Here is a 21,102-nt window from a genome sequence, read left to right as displayed (position 1 = left end):
TTTTGATTTGCATTTCTCTAATTATTAGAGATTTGGAACACTTTCTCATGTGCTTATTGATACTTTTGATTTCTTTACCTGAAAATTGCCTATTCATGTCTCTTGCCCATTTTTGAATTGGGGAATGGCTTGACTTTTTATACAATAGATTTAACTCCTTGTATATTTGAGTAATTAGACCCCTGTCAGAGTTTGTTGTTATATTTTTTCCCAATTTGTTGTTTCCCTTCTGATTTTGACTACATTCTTTTTGTTTGTACAAAAGCTTTTTAGCTTAATATAATCAAACCCATTTAATATACAATTTGTAATTTTCTCTAACTCTTGCTTGGTTTTAAAATCTTTCCTTTCCCAGAGATCTGACAGGTATACTATTCTGTGTTCACTTAACTTATTTGTAGTTTCCCTCCTTATATTCAAGTCATTCACCCATTCTGAATTTATCTTGGTGTAGGGTGTGAGATGTTGATCTAAACCTAATCTCTCCCATATTGATTTCCAAATTTCCCAGCAATTTTTGTCAAATAGTGGATTCATGTCCCAAAAGTTGGGCTCTTTGGGTTTATCATACACTGTCTTGCTGACATCATTAACCCCAAGTCTATTCCACTGATCCTCCCTTCTATCTCTTAGCCAATACCATATTGTTTTCATGACTGCTGCTCTATAGTATAGTTTAATATCTGGTACTGCTAGGCCCCCTTCCTTCACATTTTTTTTTTCATTATTTCCCTTGATATTCTTGATCTTTTGTTATTCCAAATGAAATTTGTTATAGTTTTCCCTAATTCAGTAAAGAAGTTTTTTGGTAGTTTGTTAGGTATGGCTCTAAATAGGTAAATTAATTTGGGTAGAATGTTCATTTTTATTATGTTAGCTCGTCCTACCCATGAACAATTAATGGCTTTCCAATTGTTGAGCTCCAGTTTATTTGTTTGGAAAGTGTTTTGTAGTTGTTTTCATATAATTGCTGTGTTCGTTTTGGTAGATAGATTCCCAAGTATTTTATATTGTGTAGGGTGATTTTAAATGGTGTTTCTCTTTCTACCTCTTGCTGCTCTAATGTGTTGGAAATATATAAAAATGCTGATGATTTATGTGCATTTATTTTGTATCTTGCCACTTTGCTAAAGTTATTGATTATTTCTACCAGCTTCTTAGTTGATTCTCTAGGATTTTTTAAGTATACCATCATATCATCTGCAAAGAGTGATAGCTTAGTCTCCTCATTGCCTATTTTGATACCTTCAATTTCTTTGTCTTCTCTAATTGCAACTGCTAGTGTTTCTAGTACTATGTTGAATAATAGAGGTGATAATGGGCATCCTTGTTTCACTCCTGATCTTATTGGGAAGGCTTCTAATTTATCCCCATTGCATATAATGCTTGTTGATGGTTTTAGGTATATACTGTTTATTATTTTTAGGAAGGGTCCTTCTCTTCCTATACTTTTCAATGTTTTCAATAGGAATGGATGCTGTATTTTGTCAAAGGTTTTTTCAGCATCCATTGAGATAATTATGTGACTTATGTTTGTTAGACTGTTGATATGGTCAATTATGTGGATGGTTTTCCTAATGTTGAACCAACCTTGCATTCCTGGTATAAATCCCACCTGATCGTGGTGAATGATTTTCTTAATTACTTGCTGGAGTCTCTTTGCTAGTATTCTATTTAAGATTTTTGCGTCTATGTTCATTAGGGAGATTGGTCTATAGTTTTCTTTCTCTGTTTTTGGTCTCCCTGGCTTTGGAATCAGTACCATATTTGTGTCATAAAAGGAATTTGGTAGGACTCCTTCTTTGCTTATCATATCAAATAATTTGTATAGTATTGGGATTAGTTGCTCTTTGAATGTCTGATAGAATTCACTTGTGAATCCATCAGACCCTGGTGATTTTTTCTTAGGGAGTTCTTTGATGATGGCTTGTTCAATTTCTATTTCTGATATGGGATTATTTAGGTATTCTATTTCTTCTGCTGTTAATCTAGGCAATTTATATTTTTGTAAATATTCATCCATATCTCCTAAATTGTTATATTTGTTGCCATATAATTGGGCGAAATAGTTCTTAATGATTGCCTTAATTTCCCCTTGATTAGAGGTGAGGTCTCCTTTTCATCTTTAATACTGTCAATTTGGTTTTCTTCTTTCTGTTTTCTTATTAGATTATTTGCTCGCTTTCTAATTTTTTGAGTTGCATACCCAATTCATTAATCTCTGCCCTCCTTAATTTATTAATATATGCACTCAAGGACATAAATTTCCCTGAGTACTGCCTTGGCTGCATCCCACAGATTTTGGTAGGATGTCTCATCATTGTCATTCTCTTCAATGAAATTGTTGATTGTTTCTATGATTTCTTCTTTGACAGATTGGTTTTGGAGAATCATATTGTTTAATTTCCAATTGGTTTTTGATTTGCCTGTCCAGGTGCCTTTACTAATTATTATTTTTATTGCATTATGATCTGAGAAGGTTACATTTATTATATCTGCTCTTTTACATTTGTTTGCAATGATTCTATGCCCTATTACATGGTCAATCTTTGTGAATGTACCATGCGCAGCTGAAAAGAAAGTGTATTCCTTTTTGTCCCTATTTATTTTTCTCCACATATCAATTAAATCTAATTTTTCTAGGACTTCGTTCACCTCTCTTACCTCTTTCTTATTTATTTTTCGGTTTGATTTATCTAGATCTGACAGAAGAATATTTAGATCTCCCACTAGTATGGTTTTACTATCTATTTCCTTCTTGAGCTCTGCCAGTTTCTCCTTTATGAATTTGGGTGCTATGCCACTTGGTGCATACATATTGAGCAGTGTTATTTCCTCATTGTTTATACTGCCTTTAATCAGGATGTAATGACCTTCCCTGTCTTTTTTAATCATATCTATTTTTACTTTGGCTTTGTCAGATATCATAATAGCAACTCCTGCCTTCCTTTTCTCATTTGATGCCCAAAAGATTTTGCTCAAGTCCTTAACCTTAAACTTGTGCATGTCTACCCGCCTCATATGTGTTTCTTGTAGACAACACATGGTAGGAGTTTGGTTTCTGATCCCCTCTGCTATTTGCTTCCGTTTTATGAGCGAGTTCATCCCATTCACATTCAGAGTTACAATTATCAGTTGTGCATTCACTGACATTTTTGTATCCTCCCCTAGACCCTACTCCTTCTTCTTACACTATTTTCTTTTAAACCAGTGATTTGCTTTGAGCCAGTATCCCTTATCCCCTCCCTTGATTGACTTCCCTTTCTGCCCCCCCTCCCTTGTTATTCCACTCTTTTTGTTTTTTAAAGGCCTAATGAATTCCCTCCCCCTTCTTCTCCCTTCCCTTTTTTGACCTCCCCACTCCCCTGCTCCCCTTGGTTTATCCCTTCTGACTTTCTCAGTAGGGTTAGATAAGAGTTTTTTTTATCTGAATGGATAATAAAGCTACTCTTCCCTCTCCAGGTTGATTACACTGAGACTAAGGTTTGATTATTACCTCTTAATGCTCTCTTCCTCTCCTTCTTATAATAGTATTTATCCCCTCCCCTTCCCAGGCCCTCTTTGTGTGTAATAGAATATCCTATTTTTATTATTTACCCAGATTTTTCTTGGTGTCCCCTACTATTCACCCCACTCTTTCCCACCCCCCTTGTCATCTTAGACCATTTAGTGTTCTGTCCTCTCCCTATGAATTATTCTTCTGGTTGCTAGAACAGTGAATATTATAATAGTGAATAGAGTTCACTACAGAGAATTATACATAGCATTTCTCCACATAGTAAGACAGATAATTAGATCTTTTTTAAGCTCTTAAAGAGTCAAATTTAAAAAATTATGAGTTTTCTCTCTTTTCCCTCTGTTTCTTTTTTACCTTTTCATGTTTCTCTTGATTTTTGTGGTTCGATATCAAACTTTCCATTTAGTCCTGGTCTCTTTTGTGCAAAAACTTGGAAATCTTCAATTTTGTTGAATGCCCATACTTTCCCCTGGAAGTATATAGTCAGTTTCGATGGGTAGTTGATTCGTGGCTGAAGGCCCAGCTCTCTTGCCTTTCTGAATATCGTATTCCAAGCCTTGCAGTCTTTTAGCGTGGAGGCTGCCAGATCCTGTGTGATCCTGATTGGTGCTCCTTGATATTTGAATTGTCTCTTTCTGGCTTCTTGTAAGATTTTTTCTTTTACTTGAAAGCTCTTGAATTTGGCTATTATATTCCTAGGTGTTGACTTTTCTGGTTCCAGTGTAGAGGGTGATCTATGGATCCTTTCAATGTCTATATTGCCCTCTTGTTGTAGGACTTCAGGGTAATTTTGCCGAATAATTTCTTTAAGTATGGAGTCCAAGTTTCTATTAATTTCTGCTTTTTCTGGAAGACCAATGATTCTCAAATTGTCTCTTCTAGACCGGTTTTCTTGGTCTGTCACTTTCTTATTGAGATATTTCATGTTTCCTTCTATTTTGTCAGTCTTTTGATTTTGTTTTATTTGTTCTTGTTGTCTTGAGAGATCATTAGCTTCTAATTGCTCAATTCTAGCCTTTGGGGACTGGTTTTCGGTTATAATCTTTTGGTTTTCCTTTTCAATCTGGTCATTTCTGGTCTTCAGTTGACTTGCCTCACTTTCCAATTGTGAAATTCTGCCTTTTAAGCTATTCTTTTCTTGCCATATCTCTTTCATCTTCCTCAACATCTCATTTTTGAACTCTTCAATAGCTTGTGACCAGTTTTCATTGTTTTGGGAAGGTTTGGATACTTGTTTGTCCTCCTCTGTTGTCTGAATTTTCTGTGTGAAAGTTGTCGAGTGTTCCAGAGTTTTTCTTGATAATCTTTTTCTTCTAGGGTTCTTGGCTTGCCATTGTTAGCCCCGCTCCTTTTCAGCTTTATCTTCACACTCAGGGTCTGCCTGCGCTTTCTAAGCTCCCGAGGGTTCTGGTCTCCTTGTCCTCGGGGTCAAGCCTCCTGGTAGTCCCTGGTCTGCCCCTCTGCCAGAGGCTCCTTCGGCAGTCTCACAGGCTGCTTCCACGGCCTCGCTCTCATCTGCACCAGGTCTCCTCTTTAGGTCCAAGCCTGGGCTCGAGATCTTTGTCCTCGCCTAGGGCACTGCCTTTACCCACGCAGACGCTCGGGAAAGTCCCTGCTTTCGAGATCTTTGTCTGGGCCTAGGGCGATGCCTTCACCCGCGTAGATGCTCGGGAAAGTCTGTGCGCCCCCCTAGCCACTTGGGTTCCCACGTCTTGCAGCTCTGGTACAAGCCCTGGGGCTGCTGGCGATTTACTGGTTGCCCCAATCCTGTTTTCACTCTTGTGCGTTGGCCTTGGCGCTGTGCAGTGGTGTGTGTGAGTGGGGATGGATGGGCTTCTTCCTCTCGCGTTTTAGTGAGAGCTGTTTGACCCCTTTATAGTGTGGAAATGCCCCAATTCTGCGTACCTTCAATGGTGCACCCTGTTGTGGGGTTCCTTCTTCCGTCTGAATTCGTTTTTATGTCCCCTTGAGGAGTCCTGTATGTTTCGGTTAGGAGAGATCGAGCAGCTGCTCCTTACTCTGCCGCCATCTTAACCGGAAGTCCCATACTTACTAATCTGAGTGGGTGCTTTTAATAAATGTTTATTGAGTTGAATTGACTGGATGATCCATAAACCCCTTTCCAGTTCTGAAAGTCTTTGACTCCTTCCTTCCTTCCTTCTTTTCTTCCTTCCTTCCTTCCTAGCTGATTTTTAAAATGAGGAAACTGAGGCAAATAGGGTGAAGTGAAGGAACATGCCCAGTGTCACACAATGTCTGAGGCACAATGTGAACTCAGGAAGGTGAATCTTACTGATTCTAGGCCCAGGATTCTATCCACTGTGCCACCTAGCTCCCCACCAAGATAAATATGAACAGGCTTTCATCTACCAAAGAATTAATTTACTAAAGTAAATCATGTAAAGAATTTTTTTGGAGAGAGGGTACCTCACCTATGATTTTATTTGTGATGAAACTCCTCCTATCAATGCAAATCACCAACTCCTCTATAACTTATAATATTATAGAATTTTCTGGGACCACTATAAAATTAAAGTTACACAGTGAATATGTGTAGAGGTAAGACATAAACGCAGATAGTCCTGCCCCACGGCTGCCCCCTCTAAACACAAATACATACAACCTTTCTATGAAACTGATATAATAAGAGGAACATATGATTAGAAATAAGATGGTCAAGCAAGTAACAAATATAAACAAAGAACAATGGACAACTTTTGAAGCTCCACTGCGATCTATGCAACTTCAAGAGATTCAGAGGGACCGAAGCACAAGTGGCAGATTCCCCAATGAAGGGAAAGGCATGTATAAAGTATCACACAGAATGGGTAACAATCTGCATCATTAGAGGGAATTAAAAAACCAGATCACAAATTATAGAAATTCTGAATTACAGCCATTTTCTATTTGTCACATGCTGCTATTTTTTAAAAGTACAACAATTTTACCCACTAGCTAATATGGTGCTTTACACACAAGAGGTAATAAATAACATAGTATGCATGTGCTTAATTAATAATTGTTGAATCAACTTGAGAGATAGTGCAGACAGAGCTGGCTTAGGAGTTACAAAGACATATGGTCAAATTCTTCCAAATGAGGGGGGTGGTGTAGGCCTGAGCCATGGTCAGCATGAACGGAAATAGGGTATAAATCTCCAGTATACTAAAAATACAACTTGATTGGAACAGAATGGGAGTGAAGATGGGAAAAGAAGACTATAGCTACACTAGCCTTAAATGTTAGACAAAAAATGGTTCCATTTTATCCTACAGAATAGGGTCTTCAAAGTGATGCTGTCCAGCATGACCACCACCAAGATGCCTGATCAACCAATTAAGAGATGGGGAGGATATGTCACAACCTACAGCCAATTGTGGGACTTGTGCAAAACCCAGCTATACTCCCAAACTCTTGTACTGAGGTCTTAGTTCTGCAATCTAGTACCTCTCTGCTCCTGCAGAGTCACCTCAGGGCATAACCTTTACCTGGTATCAGCAGTTAGGTATTCTTGGAAAATTCTCCCCTCTGTGCCTTTAGTACCTCATACCCTGCCCTCTTCCTCCCCCATCGTTTATGCCTATAACAGGTGTTCCTCATTCAGCTATGCTGCCTTTGCCTGGGTGGGAGAAGTACATATTTATACTGATAATGTATGCATTTGTATAAGAGTACAAGTATATAACATAAATAAGTACATGTATATAACATGAATAAGTTACAGAAATAAGTCATAGATAAGAGATAAATCCTAAAGATTTTTGAAAAGACAAGTGATACAGAAGACTTTGGAAAATTTTGAGAACTTTTAAAAAGATGGGATACACAGACTGAAGGCAAGATTTCAAGAAACCATTATAGTAGTAGTTTAGGAAAGAAGTAATAAATCCTTAAGATAGGGTGCTTACTATGTGCAATATTTATTTGCTAAACAAACTACCTCTAACTAAAAGGATTGTCACATATGGATGTTCAATTTCCAAATATTTAGAACCTGAAAAATTCAACTAATAGGTAAGAAAATTGCATTGTGTTTACTTTTGACTCTTTACTTTTCTGTCCAAGCTCAAATATTTAAAGAAGCTAATAACACCTAAGACTGTGACCAAAGGTTTCTCTGCCTAGGACTCTCAGCCTAAAGGAAAACTGTCTTATCATTTATAACTTTCAAGAAAGCAGCAAAATCCCTACAAATTGTTCCAGTAACTCTTATTAGCCTCTGCAGCATTTATCCCTTTCCATCTAAACACTGTTCCTTATTTTATTCTTCACCCTTAGTAATCTAACTTTCTATTATATACAATTTTATTTTTTGTTTTATGACTTTGATAGGAAAATAATAATGGATGGCATTAAAATGGCAATAAAAATTACATCAACTAATAAACATATATGTAATTATAATTTCAATAAAACATTTATGAGACTGATCTATACACATATCAAAGGTAGATGGCAAAAATTCAGCAAGAACTCCTGATTCAGAAGTCTTCTGCAATCTTTTAGAGCCCTTAGGGTCATCAATTGGAACACCAATTTTCATTGCACTCTTAGTATATGGAAGTGCATATACTAAGTATATGGAAGTGCAAACAATGATCTGTCTGGCTTTTTACTTCACCTTTTACACAGTAGCTAGCTCAGAGAAAATTCAACTAACGTTAATGTGCATTACAAAAACAGTTTTCTCTCGATTTCTGATCACAGCAAAAATTAGTTATATGTGTGTGTGTGTTCATTCATATTTTATAGAACTTCCCTTAAACAGTATTTATATAGAGAGCTTCTAAAGTTTAATTTTTAACCTGATGCTTTCAATTATGTGTTTTTATGACTATTTTCAGCTTTATAATTTTTCATGTTAATAAGAACAATGTTTTCAAGAGAACTTCATTGTTAATTTGACCATTCTGGAGAACAATTTGGGAACTATACCAAAAGGCTATAAAAGTATGCACATATACCCTTTGACCCAGCAGTATTGTTACTAGTTCTATATCCCAAAGAGATCCACCTCTCCAAAAAAAAAAAAGGAAAAAGAAAAGGACTTCTACATAGAATATTTATAACAGCTGTATTTGTGGTGGCAAAGAGAAGGATATTGAGGGGATATCCATCATTTGTGGAATCATTAAGCAAGTTGTGATATGTGATAGTGATGGAATACTATTATACTATAAAAACTGATGAGCAAGATGCTTTCAGAAAAACCTGGAAAGATTTGCATGAACCGATGCAAAGCGAAGTGAGCAGAACTAAGAGAACATTGTACATAGCAATATTACAAAATGGTCAACTGTGAATGACCTAGCTATTAATAGCAAGACAATGATCTAAGACAATTCTGAAGGACCTATGATGAAAAATGTTATCTACACACAGAAAAAGAATTAATGGAATTTAAATGGAGACTGAAGCAATACTGGCTTTAAAAAACACCTCTCTTTGTTTCCTTAGTTTTTCTGTCTGTATTTTCATTTATAATAACTAACATGGAAATGTTTTGCACAACTGTATTACTATAAATTTTTTCAAATAGATTGAGATCTTGGGGAGGGTAGTTGGAACTCAAAATTGTAAAAAACAAAGGTAAATAAATAATCATAAACACACGTAATCAGAAAAAAACCAAAATATTAAAATTTAAAAATTAAGAGCTTCAATAATAACAATTAATTTCCTTCCACAAACTATTACTTACCCTGAGCAAATCATCTATTCGACCTTCTTTCTTTTCCAGGTCCTGATTTTTATTACTTTCTAGTGCAGCTAATTTCAGCATTGTGAGATCAGTCTAAACAAAAGAAACCTGTTTTATCTTTTGTATCATATGGTCTATAATCTAATAATAAAGCAGAATGTAAAAGAAAAATGGAAAAAATACCACTCTGTCAATTTTTTAAAAATGTATTGTTAACCACAAGCTGTATTAATTATCAAATCTTAAGATCCCACAAAGTTCAGAAACCATTTACAAGCACTTGAGATGAGATGACAAAAAAAGATTTAAAAACACATGTTTTGTGGCAATTCATTTGATTTTGCTATAATTGTATAGTCTTTTACATAAGAGACACAAAAGAACAAGAGTAACCTTTAATTTTTAATCTAGCTACAAATTCTACATAGTCTAGTAATTTAGCTTTCTTGAGTAAAAAATGTGATTTGTAAATATATCTTTGAAACAAATATAAGCTAAAACAATTGTTTCTGAACAAAGAGAAAATTGGTAAGATTATAATTTACCTGAATAATTTTAAAAGATAACTGCTTTGGTTGTGTAATAGGGTGGTCCCCAAAAGCTAATGCAGTAGGAGAAGGGCTATTCGGTCGAACCTAAAATAGATATTTAAAAAAATTGCCTTATTAGGAAAAAAAGGTTAACATCCTTTATAGCAATATATAGATTACTACTTAAAATATGTATATTAATTTTGCTAAAAACTGTATGATTTTCTCCTGCTTTTTGAAATTCTATACATTATTTAAATAACTTATAAAATATAAACAATAGAAATTGTGCCTAACTAAAAACTTGAAAAATATGCCTGAAAACTAGACTCAAAAATATGATTTCTCATAGAAATCTTGAGCTACAATACAATAACAAATGATGATGAATTTTTTGGTTCTATTGCACTTTCACATTCATTTAAAAATCAACACTACAATTTCCTTGATCAGAAAACAGTTACAATATAAAATTTATAGGTATCATTTCTATAAGAAGCAAACGTTTAAAAATCACAACAGGAAGGAATGTGAATGCTTAAAGACTTTTAAAATCCAATCCTCTTTACTGTTCAAAGGGGAGGGGGAAATTATCTTAAAATGAAAGAAAGCTTAATTATTAAGCCTACTTTTAAATTATTTAAGCCTATTTTTAAATATCCCCAAGAAAGGAAAATTTGCTAAATCTCTCCTTTAGTCTTATTGATAACAAAGGTGAAATTTAGAATTCAATCACAGCATTATGATTTATTACAAGCTTATTTTAGCCCTTATGTACTCAATGAAATATTAATTTTGAATGCAAAGCCATTTTCTTATTAAATTTCTTATTTTCAAAGGGCAGTGTTACTGTCATATATGATACTTTAGATCTTTAAAAAGAATGCTATTTCTATTTACATAAATGATAATTTTGATTTAGAGCAGTGGTTCCCAAACTTTTTTGGCCTACCGCCCCCTTTCCAGAAAAAATATTATTTAGTCACCAGGAAATTAATTTTTGAAAATTTTAATAGCAATTAATAGGAAAGATAAATGCACCTGTGGCCATTACCACCCACCCAGATCGCTGCAGCACCCACCAGGGAGTGGCAGCACCCACTTTGGGAATCACTGATTTAGAGGAAGAAACATAAAGAAGCTGTTTATTGTCCCAATTTATAAAAGTTACTCAGTATGTAAAATCCTTCTGAATTAAGCTTAACATGACAAACTCACAGGTAAAACTTACACAAGAGGAAGGAGTGGAATGTGAATGTGAATTCTGAGGTGATCGGATGGCAGGAGGTATTCCTCTTACTGGACTGGAGCCATTCCCACCTTGATACTAAAAAGAAAAAAATGTAGGTACCAAATATGCATTGAGAAGATCATTTAAAATAGTCTTAAATTATAAATATAACAATAAATTATAAATTCTATGAATTATTTTAGATTAAATATATTAACTTAAATAGATCAATTTTATGATGCATAAGCCAATCATAAAGATACAGTCAGTTCCTAAAAGACTAAATAGGAAAACTTTAAAGAAAAAATTTAAAGTTATCTCCTCCCTACTTTAAAATTATTATATGATCATTTCTTATTAATAAAATTAATGAATGACATAGGATAACTTCCCAAGTTAAGCAGAATTAAAAATGCTATCAGCTCTGTGCTGAAATTGAAGCATACCACCCATTAATAGAATGTCAAAGGTTTTGTTTTAAAAGAGGAAAACTTATTTGAAAAACATGATTATATCCTTATTTTGAATATTCTGCAAATAGTTTACTGCCAAATTAAGAAATGCAAAAGCATATCCTAAGTCCCCAGTAAATGGGTGAGGTACTATGCAAAAGTCATGGACAGACTTGGCTCCTGTTAAAAAACAAACAAAAAAACCCTACAACCTTACCTTCCATCTTAGAATCAATACTGAGCTTTGGTTCCAAGGCAGAAGAGCAGTAATGGCTAGGCAATGGGCATTATAAGTGATTACCCAGGGTCACAAAACTTAAGAAATATCTGAGGCCAAATTTGAACCCAAGAGCTCTCATCTCTAGGCCTGGCTCTCTATCTACTGAGTCATCTAGCTGCTTCCACCCTGGGGAATCCTGACCCTTTCTGCCTACTCTGTTCCTTTTTCCACTCATCTCATCAATGAACAGTCTAACCTTTTGTGTTTTCTCTAAGCTGCCCCCAGATTCCTTTCCAAATAATACTACCCACACCACTGCCCAATCAAGTAACAGCAATAAGTGTCAATAGTTGAAAAGAAGTGATTTACAAGGAGATTTCTTCAAACCTCTTTCTAAGCTTCCTGGTGATGGAACAATAAATAAAGGTAATAAAGATCTATGAAACTGCTTACTCGGGATGAATATTAGGCTCAAGTATCAAATGTGATTTGGTAGAAAGAGGACTGAACTCAGGAGAGACCTGGGTTCAACTTTTACATTCAGGCATAGGCAAGTCAATTAACTTTCTCAATCTTCTGCTTCTTTCTTTTTGTATGAAGAAAAGAGAACAATACTCTTTGTACAATTTATCATCTACATGGGAATGGCACTCAAATTCAACAAGCATTCACAAATCACCCACCAGGGTTAAGTTTTAGATAATGAGATCATAAATAAAAGGAAATTGCATGTAAAGTACTCTGTAAATAGACATGGCAGGTATAATATTCACTATTATTATTAATACAAATGAAATGAACCTGCCTTGGTAGGCAAAAGTATTTAAGGACTTAATTTTCTTCTCCTCCACAAATGAAGATCTCAATTGGTCTACAATTGCGTAAATGGTCTTCAAATGTTAACATGGCCCAAAAATTCATTAGCCCATTGCCATGCTGGTCAGGAGTCTCAGCATTTCCCTAGGCTGAAGAGCCTTGTATGAGACATATCTAATAGTGGTCTTTCCAATTTATTAAGACTTATCAGAGCCTGGGTTCTACTGTTCCAGCTTTTAAGAACAAAGACCGACTGTGGCGCTGGCATAGGACTTTAGTACTTATGTGGAAAGCAAAAGGAAGAATAATTTTGGAGGAAATATAATAATAAGTTTTACCATAACAGGTAATCCTGCACTGTTTCTGAAGAAAAAAAAATATTTTCCAATAAAGCAGATAGTATTTTGCCTTATCAGTTTTTACATATGCTCCAAATTACAAGTTGAAAAGAGTAGTAGTATTTTAGTTGAACACTTCTGAACTGTTCTCAGAGACTCACTCTCAGAGCCATTGGTTCTAATACTATTTAATCTCCCTCTTTAGATCCTATGTATTGTCCTGAGGATGTTAAAAATTCTCAGTTCCTTCTATTTGAAATTAGCAACAGTTGAGTATACAGTTCAGAGTTTTGCATTTGGCCAAATGCAGAATCACATCATTTTAGAAGACAGGAAGATTCTTCATAAAACTTACTTCAAAATAGTCACTAATTTTGTGGCCACGTCCCCCAATACTTTTTCCTAAAAAAAGAAGAAGAAGAAGAGAAAAAGAAAGAAAGAAAATAGTGTCACATATTTAAAACACAATGATAATGAAGACTCTATGGTCATTTGGTCAGAAAAGTGAACCTGTTGGGATTTGAAAGAAACTAATAAAACTTTTGTTGAATATGAATACCTGCTATTTCATTTAGCTAGTGCTGGGGGTAAGGGGAAAAAAAAGAAAGAGTATGATAGTAAAACCAACCAAACAAAAAACTTCTCAGTTCAGAGGGAACCAAATTCTACTAGAATTCCAAACAATGATGGTAGGCCTTTTAAATAAGTGGCATGCTTTAGTAGAAACATGTCAATTAAAGTAATTGTTCCAATTATTGGAGGTTCATATAAACACATGATGTTAAGAGATTAAATTCTATTACACTAATTACTTAAAAATAAGCACGGAGCAAATTAGCATGTTATAAAACTACAATTAATTCACACTGGTTTATGACTTCTAATTGTTCATAAAAGCAGATTAGAATGAACAAAAGACACAAAGTGGCAACTTTATAGTAACAAAATAATTCATACCTGTAAATTACAATGAAAAAACTCTGTTAAGCAGACATATCTATGCTCTGCCAAAGAACTAAAAGTATTTAAATATGGAGGCTGTTTTGCATAAGAATATTTTGGTTTTTTAAGAAACATTATAAATTATAGGTTTATACATAAAGTTTAAGTGTGGTTCTCATAAGTACACTGTGATAATAGCATAATTATTAACAATACATAGTAAGAACTCTATTAGCTAATGAAAAATGTTGTTCTGAAATTTCTGCAAGATGGAGGTTTTTTAAATACTTCTGTTGATTCAACATTTTAGATAAATCATGTTCTAAATGAAGATAATATCATTTAAAGTTATTTGTGGTCTAACAAGGAGAATATACAATACCACTATGCTTTCCTCTCTGGAATTACATAATGGAGATAATGTTAATGTGTCACTCATTCATTTTATAGGTTTGTAACTCCAGCAAAATTTAATAAAAAGCACTTGTAAGAATAAGCAATTTGTAAGGTGCTTTAGAATTGTTTGAAATGTCCATAACCAAAATATTTTCAGTTATTTGGTTACCAAAATCAGATATTTTCCTCCCCTAAACAACATACAAGCAAATTTCTAGATTAAAGAAATCAAATTAGGATAAAAGTACTAGTTCAAAATGATATTTTTATTGAGTACTTTTTACCACTTAAGATTATAAATATACATTACAATCTATTCATCCAAATAGTAATTTTTTACAAAATGGTATAATAGTTTTATATAAATATTTACAAACATAAATTCTGAAAATAATGAACATATTAAAACATCAGAGGAATATAAAAACTTTCTTAAGATATACTTTATACTCAACTCTTGACTTTTGTGATTGTTTAATTTGTCTAACGAAAAAATGTAAAACCTGAGCATAGATATTTTCAAATTGTTACTATAAAATGTTTTATAGGCAGAAAAAAATTATTTCTGCAAATAAATAGGCTATATAACTCCACATTTCTCAAAGTACAGCTGCTTCTGTTTGGGGTAATTAATACAAGTCCTAGAATGGTTGGAAAATAAACATCAAAATACTGGAACATTTTTCTTATGAAGTATATCATGGAATAAAAATTATGGAGAATAAATAATTTTTTTCAAAAGTTTAATGAAAGAAACGAGTAGAGTCTATTCATGGTAACATGCTCACATGTTTAGTATTAAGCACAATCTTTAAGAGACATTAATGTAACATTCACACTAACCATAAAATTGAGATAGCAAGACCTTACTCAGGGCATGAAACACAAGACTTTGTAGAGATATGTCCTTATCAATAACTCCACAAAACAGAATTCAGAGGAATTTGAGAAAAGGTTAAATTAAGAGTATAACTCTGCTATAGTCTGTACTCCTTAATTACTTTCCAGTAAGTATCTTTGTTCTTTGTTTTTAACTTTCACTGACAAGAGCAGATGTCTCTTAATTACAAGAGTCCAGTTGGATTCCCTGTCTCTCCACTTTCTAATTCTTTTCCACTTGGCTGCCAAATTGCTATCTCTAAAGCTGACGATGTCACTCTTCTGACCAAAAATCGACCCTATTACACCCTAGAGTAAAATAGAAATTCCTGTGGCTTGACATTTAAAGCCAAATATTACACACTATATGGCAACAGCCTAACTTAACAGATATATTGGATCTTACTTCCTTTCACTCACTCCATTCACTCTATATTCAGGCTAAATTGGCCTCACTGCTGTAAGAGATGACATTCCATTTCCTGTCATGGTGCTTTTCAATAGATACCAATACTTCAAATATATTTTGTCCTGCACCTGCAAGGAACACCTTAAATAGCACTTACCAGAAGGGTTATTCCTGATCTCCCTCTGTTCTGCAAAATTATCTGGTATTTACATATGTGGGTATAACATATTTTCAACAATGTGAAATAAAAACCTCATGGGCAGGGTCAATTTCATTTTTGTCTTTGTAGCCCAAGCTTCACATATAATAGGTACTTAATAAACATTTAATGACTTAAGTTGGAAAGTAAGAAAAATAAGCAATTGAAATATAGGAATAAAATGAGACTAAAAATTATTTCACATGAGTCTATAAACTTCCACTAGTGAATATTGTTAAAAGTGCCATTAGCACTATATAAAGTATCTACCAGTAAAACTGAAGGGAATTAAACCAATGTCACAAAGAAAAATGAAGAAAACCATCCTATACCAAGTCTAATGCTCCAAGAGGCAGCTAGGGAACACAGTAGGTGAAAGTGCTAGACTTGGAATCAAGAAGTACCAAATATAAATTCCACCATAAACACTTACTAGCTGTGACTATGTGCGTTTATATTCTAGTAGTGGTGAAACAAGTCTATTTATAAGTATGGATTAAATATAGTTTCAGAAGAAAGGTACTAGAAGTTGGAGGACTAGGAAAGCTTCAAGTAGGTGGTAGTGCTAGAATGGCATTTTGAATGAAGAAAGATTTTTCCAGGTAGATGCCAGCTTGAGATACCTTCCATGTGGATTAATTAGTGTAAAGGTATTGATACTGGAGTTGCATTTGGCTGAATCACAGCATCAGTCTTCAGCATATTTAATTTTCTCTTATTTCACTTATCCTTATCCCTCTCCTCTCACCTTTTCTCTTTTTTCCTTTCTTACTCATTTCCCTCTTCCTCTCATTTCACAATCCAGTGCAACCTGGTTTCCAGCAACATTACTGGCCTAAAGCTGTTCTCCCCAGCCAAATTTAATTTTCTTTTCTTAAAACTTGTCCTCTTCTACCACCATCTCCTGAATATTTTCTCTTCCACAGATTGTTTTGGCACCACAAAGACAGAAGGGTTTAGGATCAACAGCACAAGTAGGAGGGCTACCTCATTGTCAAGAGATGAATGGGAAGTTGGAGAAAGTGGGGATGATAAGGAGTTCTGATAAGAAGGGAGAAAGAAAGAGCTTATCTAGAATAGCCCTCATTTCTCAATAAAGTAAAAGGCAAGATCATCAGCTTAGAAAGAATGGGGAGAAGATGAAGATATAGTCCAGAAAAGATTTTGTGAGAAATGAGACAGGGAATCAACCAAGGAATAACAAAAGGAGTGCCCTGCTTTAATGAAGGCTTAGGTAAAGTTGGATAACATGAATTTATATCATACCAAAATTAGCATGGTATGACTTCCTCAAGCTTAATTTTACAATGGAGAAGAAAAAAACATACAGTGGGGGACTAATCCAGGACAGGGGTTTGGCAAGGAATGAATGGTGATAGAACAAGGAGCTAAGGGACTTAATAGTAGAGGATATTGTACAGTTTAACTGAATAAGGACAAGACTGGAAAGGAAGGGAAGTGAAAATGAACAAGGTTAATAGCCTAACAAACTACTGTTTCCTGACAATGTACATAAAAGGTCTCATATACTTAAAAAAAAAAGCAGATTTGGAGTCATGCAAGCATAAAACTATCACTAGTTCTATGAACTACATCTTAAAGAGTACATTTTACAAGAAGTTCACAAAGTTATTAACAAGTAATACTTATTTGGTTCTCAAAGTGTACCACTTAACTCACCCTGACTGCTTTCACTTTGGTTTTCTGCTTTCCTTTTTCTTCCTCTGGATGGCTCTGACTGTTTCTTCTCTGGAGTCTACAAGAAACCAGTTAACAGAATTATAAGTTACAGCGTAGTTTTATCTTAAGAAGCATATATTTCTTTAATACAAAAATGTTTCTATTCAGTATTATTTTTTAACTTGATTTGTCATCTGCTATTATAAGATTAGTTCTCCATTATAAAAATTAAGGTATAAATTATATATAAAAATATATTTAGACTGCCTAAATACAGAATTCTTCTGTAAGTAGACGAGGCAGAATAAGACTAAACAAAATTTCAGAGGTGCCCAGGAAAAGACCCAGTCTTTTTCTTTTTTCCCTTCTGATACTTAAACATGGTATAAAATCTCAGGTTAGTTGAGAGCAATTTGGGGACAAGATAGAGCTCCCACTGGGAAAATTATCATCTGGGTAACAGCGCTAAACAGAAGAGAAAGGATAAAGTAATAAAAATAATAAATGTTAAGTCTTTCTGGAGGGTAAAAATTAAAGAGTAATAACACGGCTCACATTTTTAGTAAGAAAAAATTGAGGAACCAATACATTGAACAGATAAACTAGAAATCGTAAATTTAAACAAGGAAAAGAGGAGGTGTGGGAACTATCTCTAGGTACTCCAAATTGTTCTATTTTGGGGCAATCAATTTTTCCGTCTTCTGGATCACTGTTTTGTCCTGGTATATAGGCTTGTGGACCTCATTGAAACTACTAGCTATGGAGGATTACCCAAGAGAGTTATGTCAGAGTGGAGAATTTTGACAAAATGTGATCTCCCAGAGAAGGAAATGGCAAACCACTCCAGTATCTTTGCCAAGAATTCCTCAGGGGCAGTATTAAAATGATAAAAGATATGCCATGGGAGGATGAGAGAACAACTATAAGCCGTTCTAGAAAAAATGAAGCAATTGGGTCAAAGCCGAAGGAAGCCCAGCTACAGATTTTTCTAGTGACAAAAAGAAAGTCCAGTGCTATAAAGACCTAAATTTCAAAAACCAAGTTAAGCTAGATGTGGTTAAGCAGGAGAAGGAAAGATTAAACATCAATATCCTGGGTGTCAAGTGAACTTAAATGGAGGGGAATGGGTGAATTAAATTCAGATGATCATTATATATAATACTGTGGGCAAGAATTTCTTAGAAGAAATGAAATATCCCTCAGAAAACAGTACCTGATATAATCTCAAAAATGACAGAATCTGTTCAAATCTAAGGCAAATCATTCAATATCACAGTAAATAAAAGTCCACTTTCCAATCACTGATGCCAAAGAGAAGAAAGTTGCAGTTTTTAAGATCCAAAACATCTTATAGAAAAATAACATTAAAAAATGTCACATTCATCGTAGAGAATTGGAATGTCAAAGTAGGAAATCAAAAGATAATTGGAACATTAGGCAAGTTTGGCTTTGGAATACAAACTGAAGCAGGATAGAGGTTTTAACAGAGTTTTTTCAAGATAACTTGCTGGCCCATAGCAAACACTCTTTTTCGACCCAAACGGCAACTACACATGGATGTTAGCAGATGGTCAATTTTGAAATCAGACTCATGATGGTTACATACTTTGCAGCCAAAGGCACAAAAGCTCTAGACAGTTAAAACAAGAGCTAGAGCTGACTGTGATTCAAACCATGAGCTTCTTATTGCAAAATTCATTCTTAAGTTAAAGAAAGTAAGGAAAGCCATCAGACTGCACAGGTTTGACCTAAATAATATCTGTTGGGGATATGCAATGGAAGTGATTAATAAATTTAAAGAATTAGATATAGTAGAGTTCCTAAAGAACTATAGAGAAAGGTTCACAATAGCTTACAGAAGGCAGCAACAAGAAAAAAAGCAAGAAATCAAAATAACTGATAAGGCTTTACAAATAACTAAGGAAAGTGAAATGCAAAGGAGAAAAGGAAAGATATACCCCAAGTGAACACAGAACTCCAAAACAGCAAAGAGGAATACATTTTTCTTAAATTGAGTAATGTAAAAAAAAAAATAGAATAGACTGAAAAAGACAAAAAATTGGTTAAAGTTTCATGCAAAACCGGGTATGGTAAAGATGAAAATGGTTGGGACTTAATGGAAGTAGAAGAGATTAAAAAGAAATAGTAAGAATATACAGACTCCGGGTTAAGATGGCGGCAGAGTAAGAAGCAGCTCTTAACCTCTCCTGACCGACAAACACACAAAACTCCTCAATGGGACATAAAAACAAGTCCAGACGAACGGAGGAACCCCACAACAGGGCACAGCGTGGAAGGTACGTGGAATCGAGACATTTCCAGGCTATAAAGGGCTCTCACTAAATCGCGGGCTGAGCAACCACCCCACCCCCACCCCCTCCACACACAAGATCTAGAGCTCTGAAGCCAGCTAAAAAGAAATAGAGCAAGTTTGGGGCACCCATCGAGTCATTGGCAGCTCCGGGACCTGTTCCTGAGAGCAGCAAGATTTAAGACCCCAGTAAGCCAGAGAACGCAAGAGAAATCTGAGCGCCGGAGCAGAGACTGGACGCTGGGCGCAGAGCGCACGCTGAGCAGAGTACAGGCACGGGCGGAGGCGGGGGTGGAGGCAGACACAGCCAGGAACTAAAGCTCTGAAAACCTGAGTGGGGAACCAGTGCAGACGGGTATACGACTGTGGAAGCAGCGCCCTGAGACTTGTAAAGGAACCTCCTGCAGAGGATCAAGCATGGGGATCCACCAGGGGGCTTGACCGCGGAGAGACACTGAGCGCGAGGATAAACCTGAGAAGCTGCTGGGCTAATGATGGCTGCCCAGACTCAGGAAATTCAGAAGAGAAAGAATAACAAGAAAAAGAAGCCTTTAACACTCGACAACTTTTACACAGAGAAAATCCAGACAACCGGCCAAACCGAGGAAGAGAACAAACAAGCATCTGAACCCTCCTCAAATAAGGAAAACTCCTCACAAGCTATGGAAGAGTTCAAAACTGAGATTTTGAGGAAAATGGAAGAGATCTGGCAAGAAAATAACTGTTTAAAAGGTAAAATCTTGCAATTGAACACCAGAAATGACCAGATTGAAAAGGAATACCAGAAGATTACGGCCGAAAACCAGAAGATTATGGCTGAAAACAAGAAGATCATGGCCGAAAACCAGAAGATTATGGCCGAAAACCGAAAGATTATAGCGGAAAATCAATCCCTAAAGGCTAGAATTGAGCAATTGGAAGGCAATGATCTCTCAAGACAACAAGAACAAATAAAACAAAGTCAAAAGACTGAAAAAATAGAAGGAAACATGAAATACCTCAATGAGAGAGTGACAGACCAAGAAAACCGGTCTAGAAGAGACAATTTGAGAATAATTGGTCTTCCAGAAAAACCAGAAATTAATAGAAACCTGGACTCCGTACTAAAAGAAATTATTCAGCAAAATTGCCCTGAAGTCCTATAACAAGAAGGCAATATAGACATCGAAAGGATTCATAGAACACCCACTGCATTCGACCCAGAGAAGAAATCGGTTAGAAATATTATTGCCAAATTCAAAAGCTTTCAGGCAAAAGAAAAAATCTTACAAGAAGCCAGAAAGAGACAATTCAAATATCAAGGAGCACCAATCAGGATCACACAGGATCTGGCAGCCTCCACACTAAAAGACCGTAAGGCTTGGAATACAATATTCAGAAAGGCAAGAGAGCTGGGCCTGCAACCACGGATCAACTACCCATCAAAACTGACTATATATTTCCAGGGGAAAGTATGGGCATTCAACAAAATTGAAGAATTC

At 35.2% G+C, this 21,102-nt stretch overlaps 1 protein-coding gene across 1 annotated transcript in view; it reads right to left on the bottom strand.

Moving 5' to 3' along the window:
• TLK1 (tousled like kinase 1) overlaps positions 1–21,102 on the bottom strand; it is a 192,235-nt gene that overhangs the window by 60,760 nt on the left and 110,373 nt on the right. Inside the window, exons 4-8 of the mRNA XM_044669801.1 lie at positions 17,311–17,386; positions 13,161–13,207; positions 10,980–11,075; positions 9,764–9,853; positions 9,219–9,311 (exon numbers count right to left, since the gene is read on the bottom strand). Of these exons, the coding sequence (XP_044525736.1) occupies positions 9,219–9,311; positions 9,764–9,853; positions 10,980–11,075; positions 13,161–13,207; positions 17,311–17,386 (402 nt within the window). The remainder of the gene's footprint in view (positions 1–9,218; positions 9,312–9,763; positions 9,854–10,979; positions 11,076–13,160; positions 13,208–17,310; positions 17,387–21,102) is intronic.

The sequence above is a fragment of the Gracilinanus agilis genome, chromosome 3 (assembly GCF_016433145.1).
Source record: "Gracilinanus agilis isolate LMUSP501 chromosome 3, AgileGrace, whole genome shotgun sequence".
In the NCBI taxonomy this organism is placed as follows: Eukaryota; Metazoa; Chordata; class Mammalia; order Didelphimorphia; family Didelphidae; genus Gracilinanus; species Gracilinanus agilis.
The sequence above is the reverse complement of the archived record's forward strand: the minus strand, read 5'-3'. Positions and strand labels throughout refer to the sequence as shown.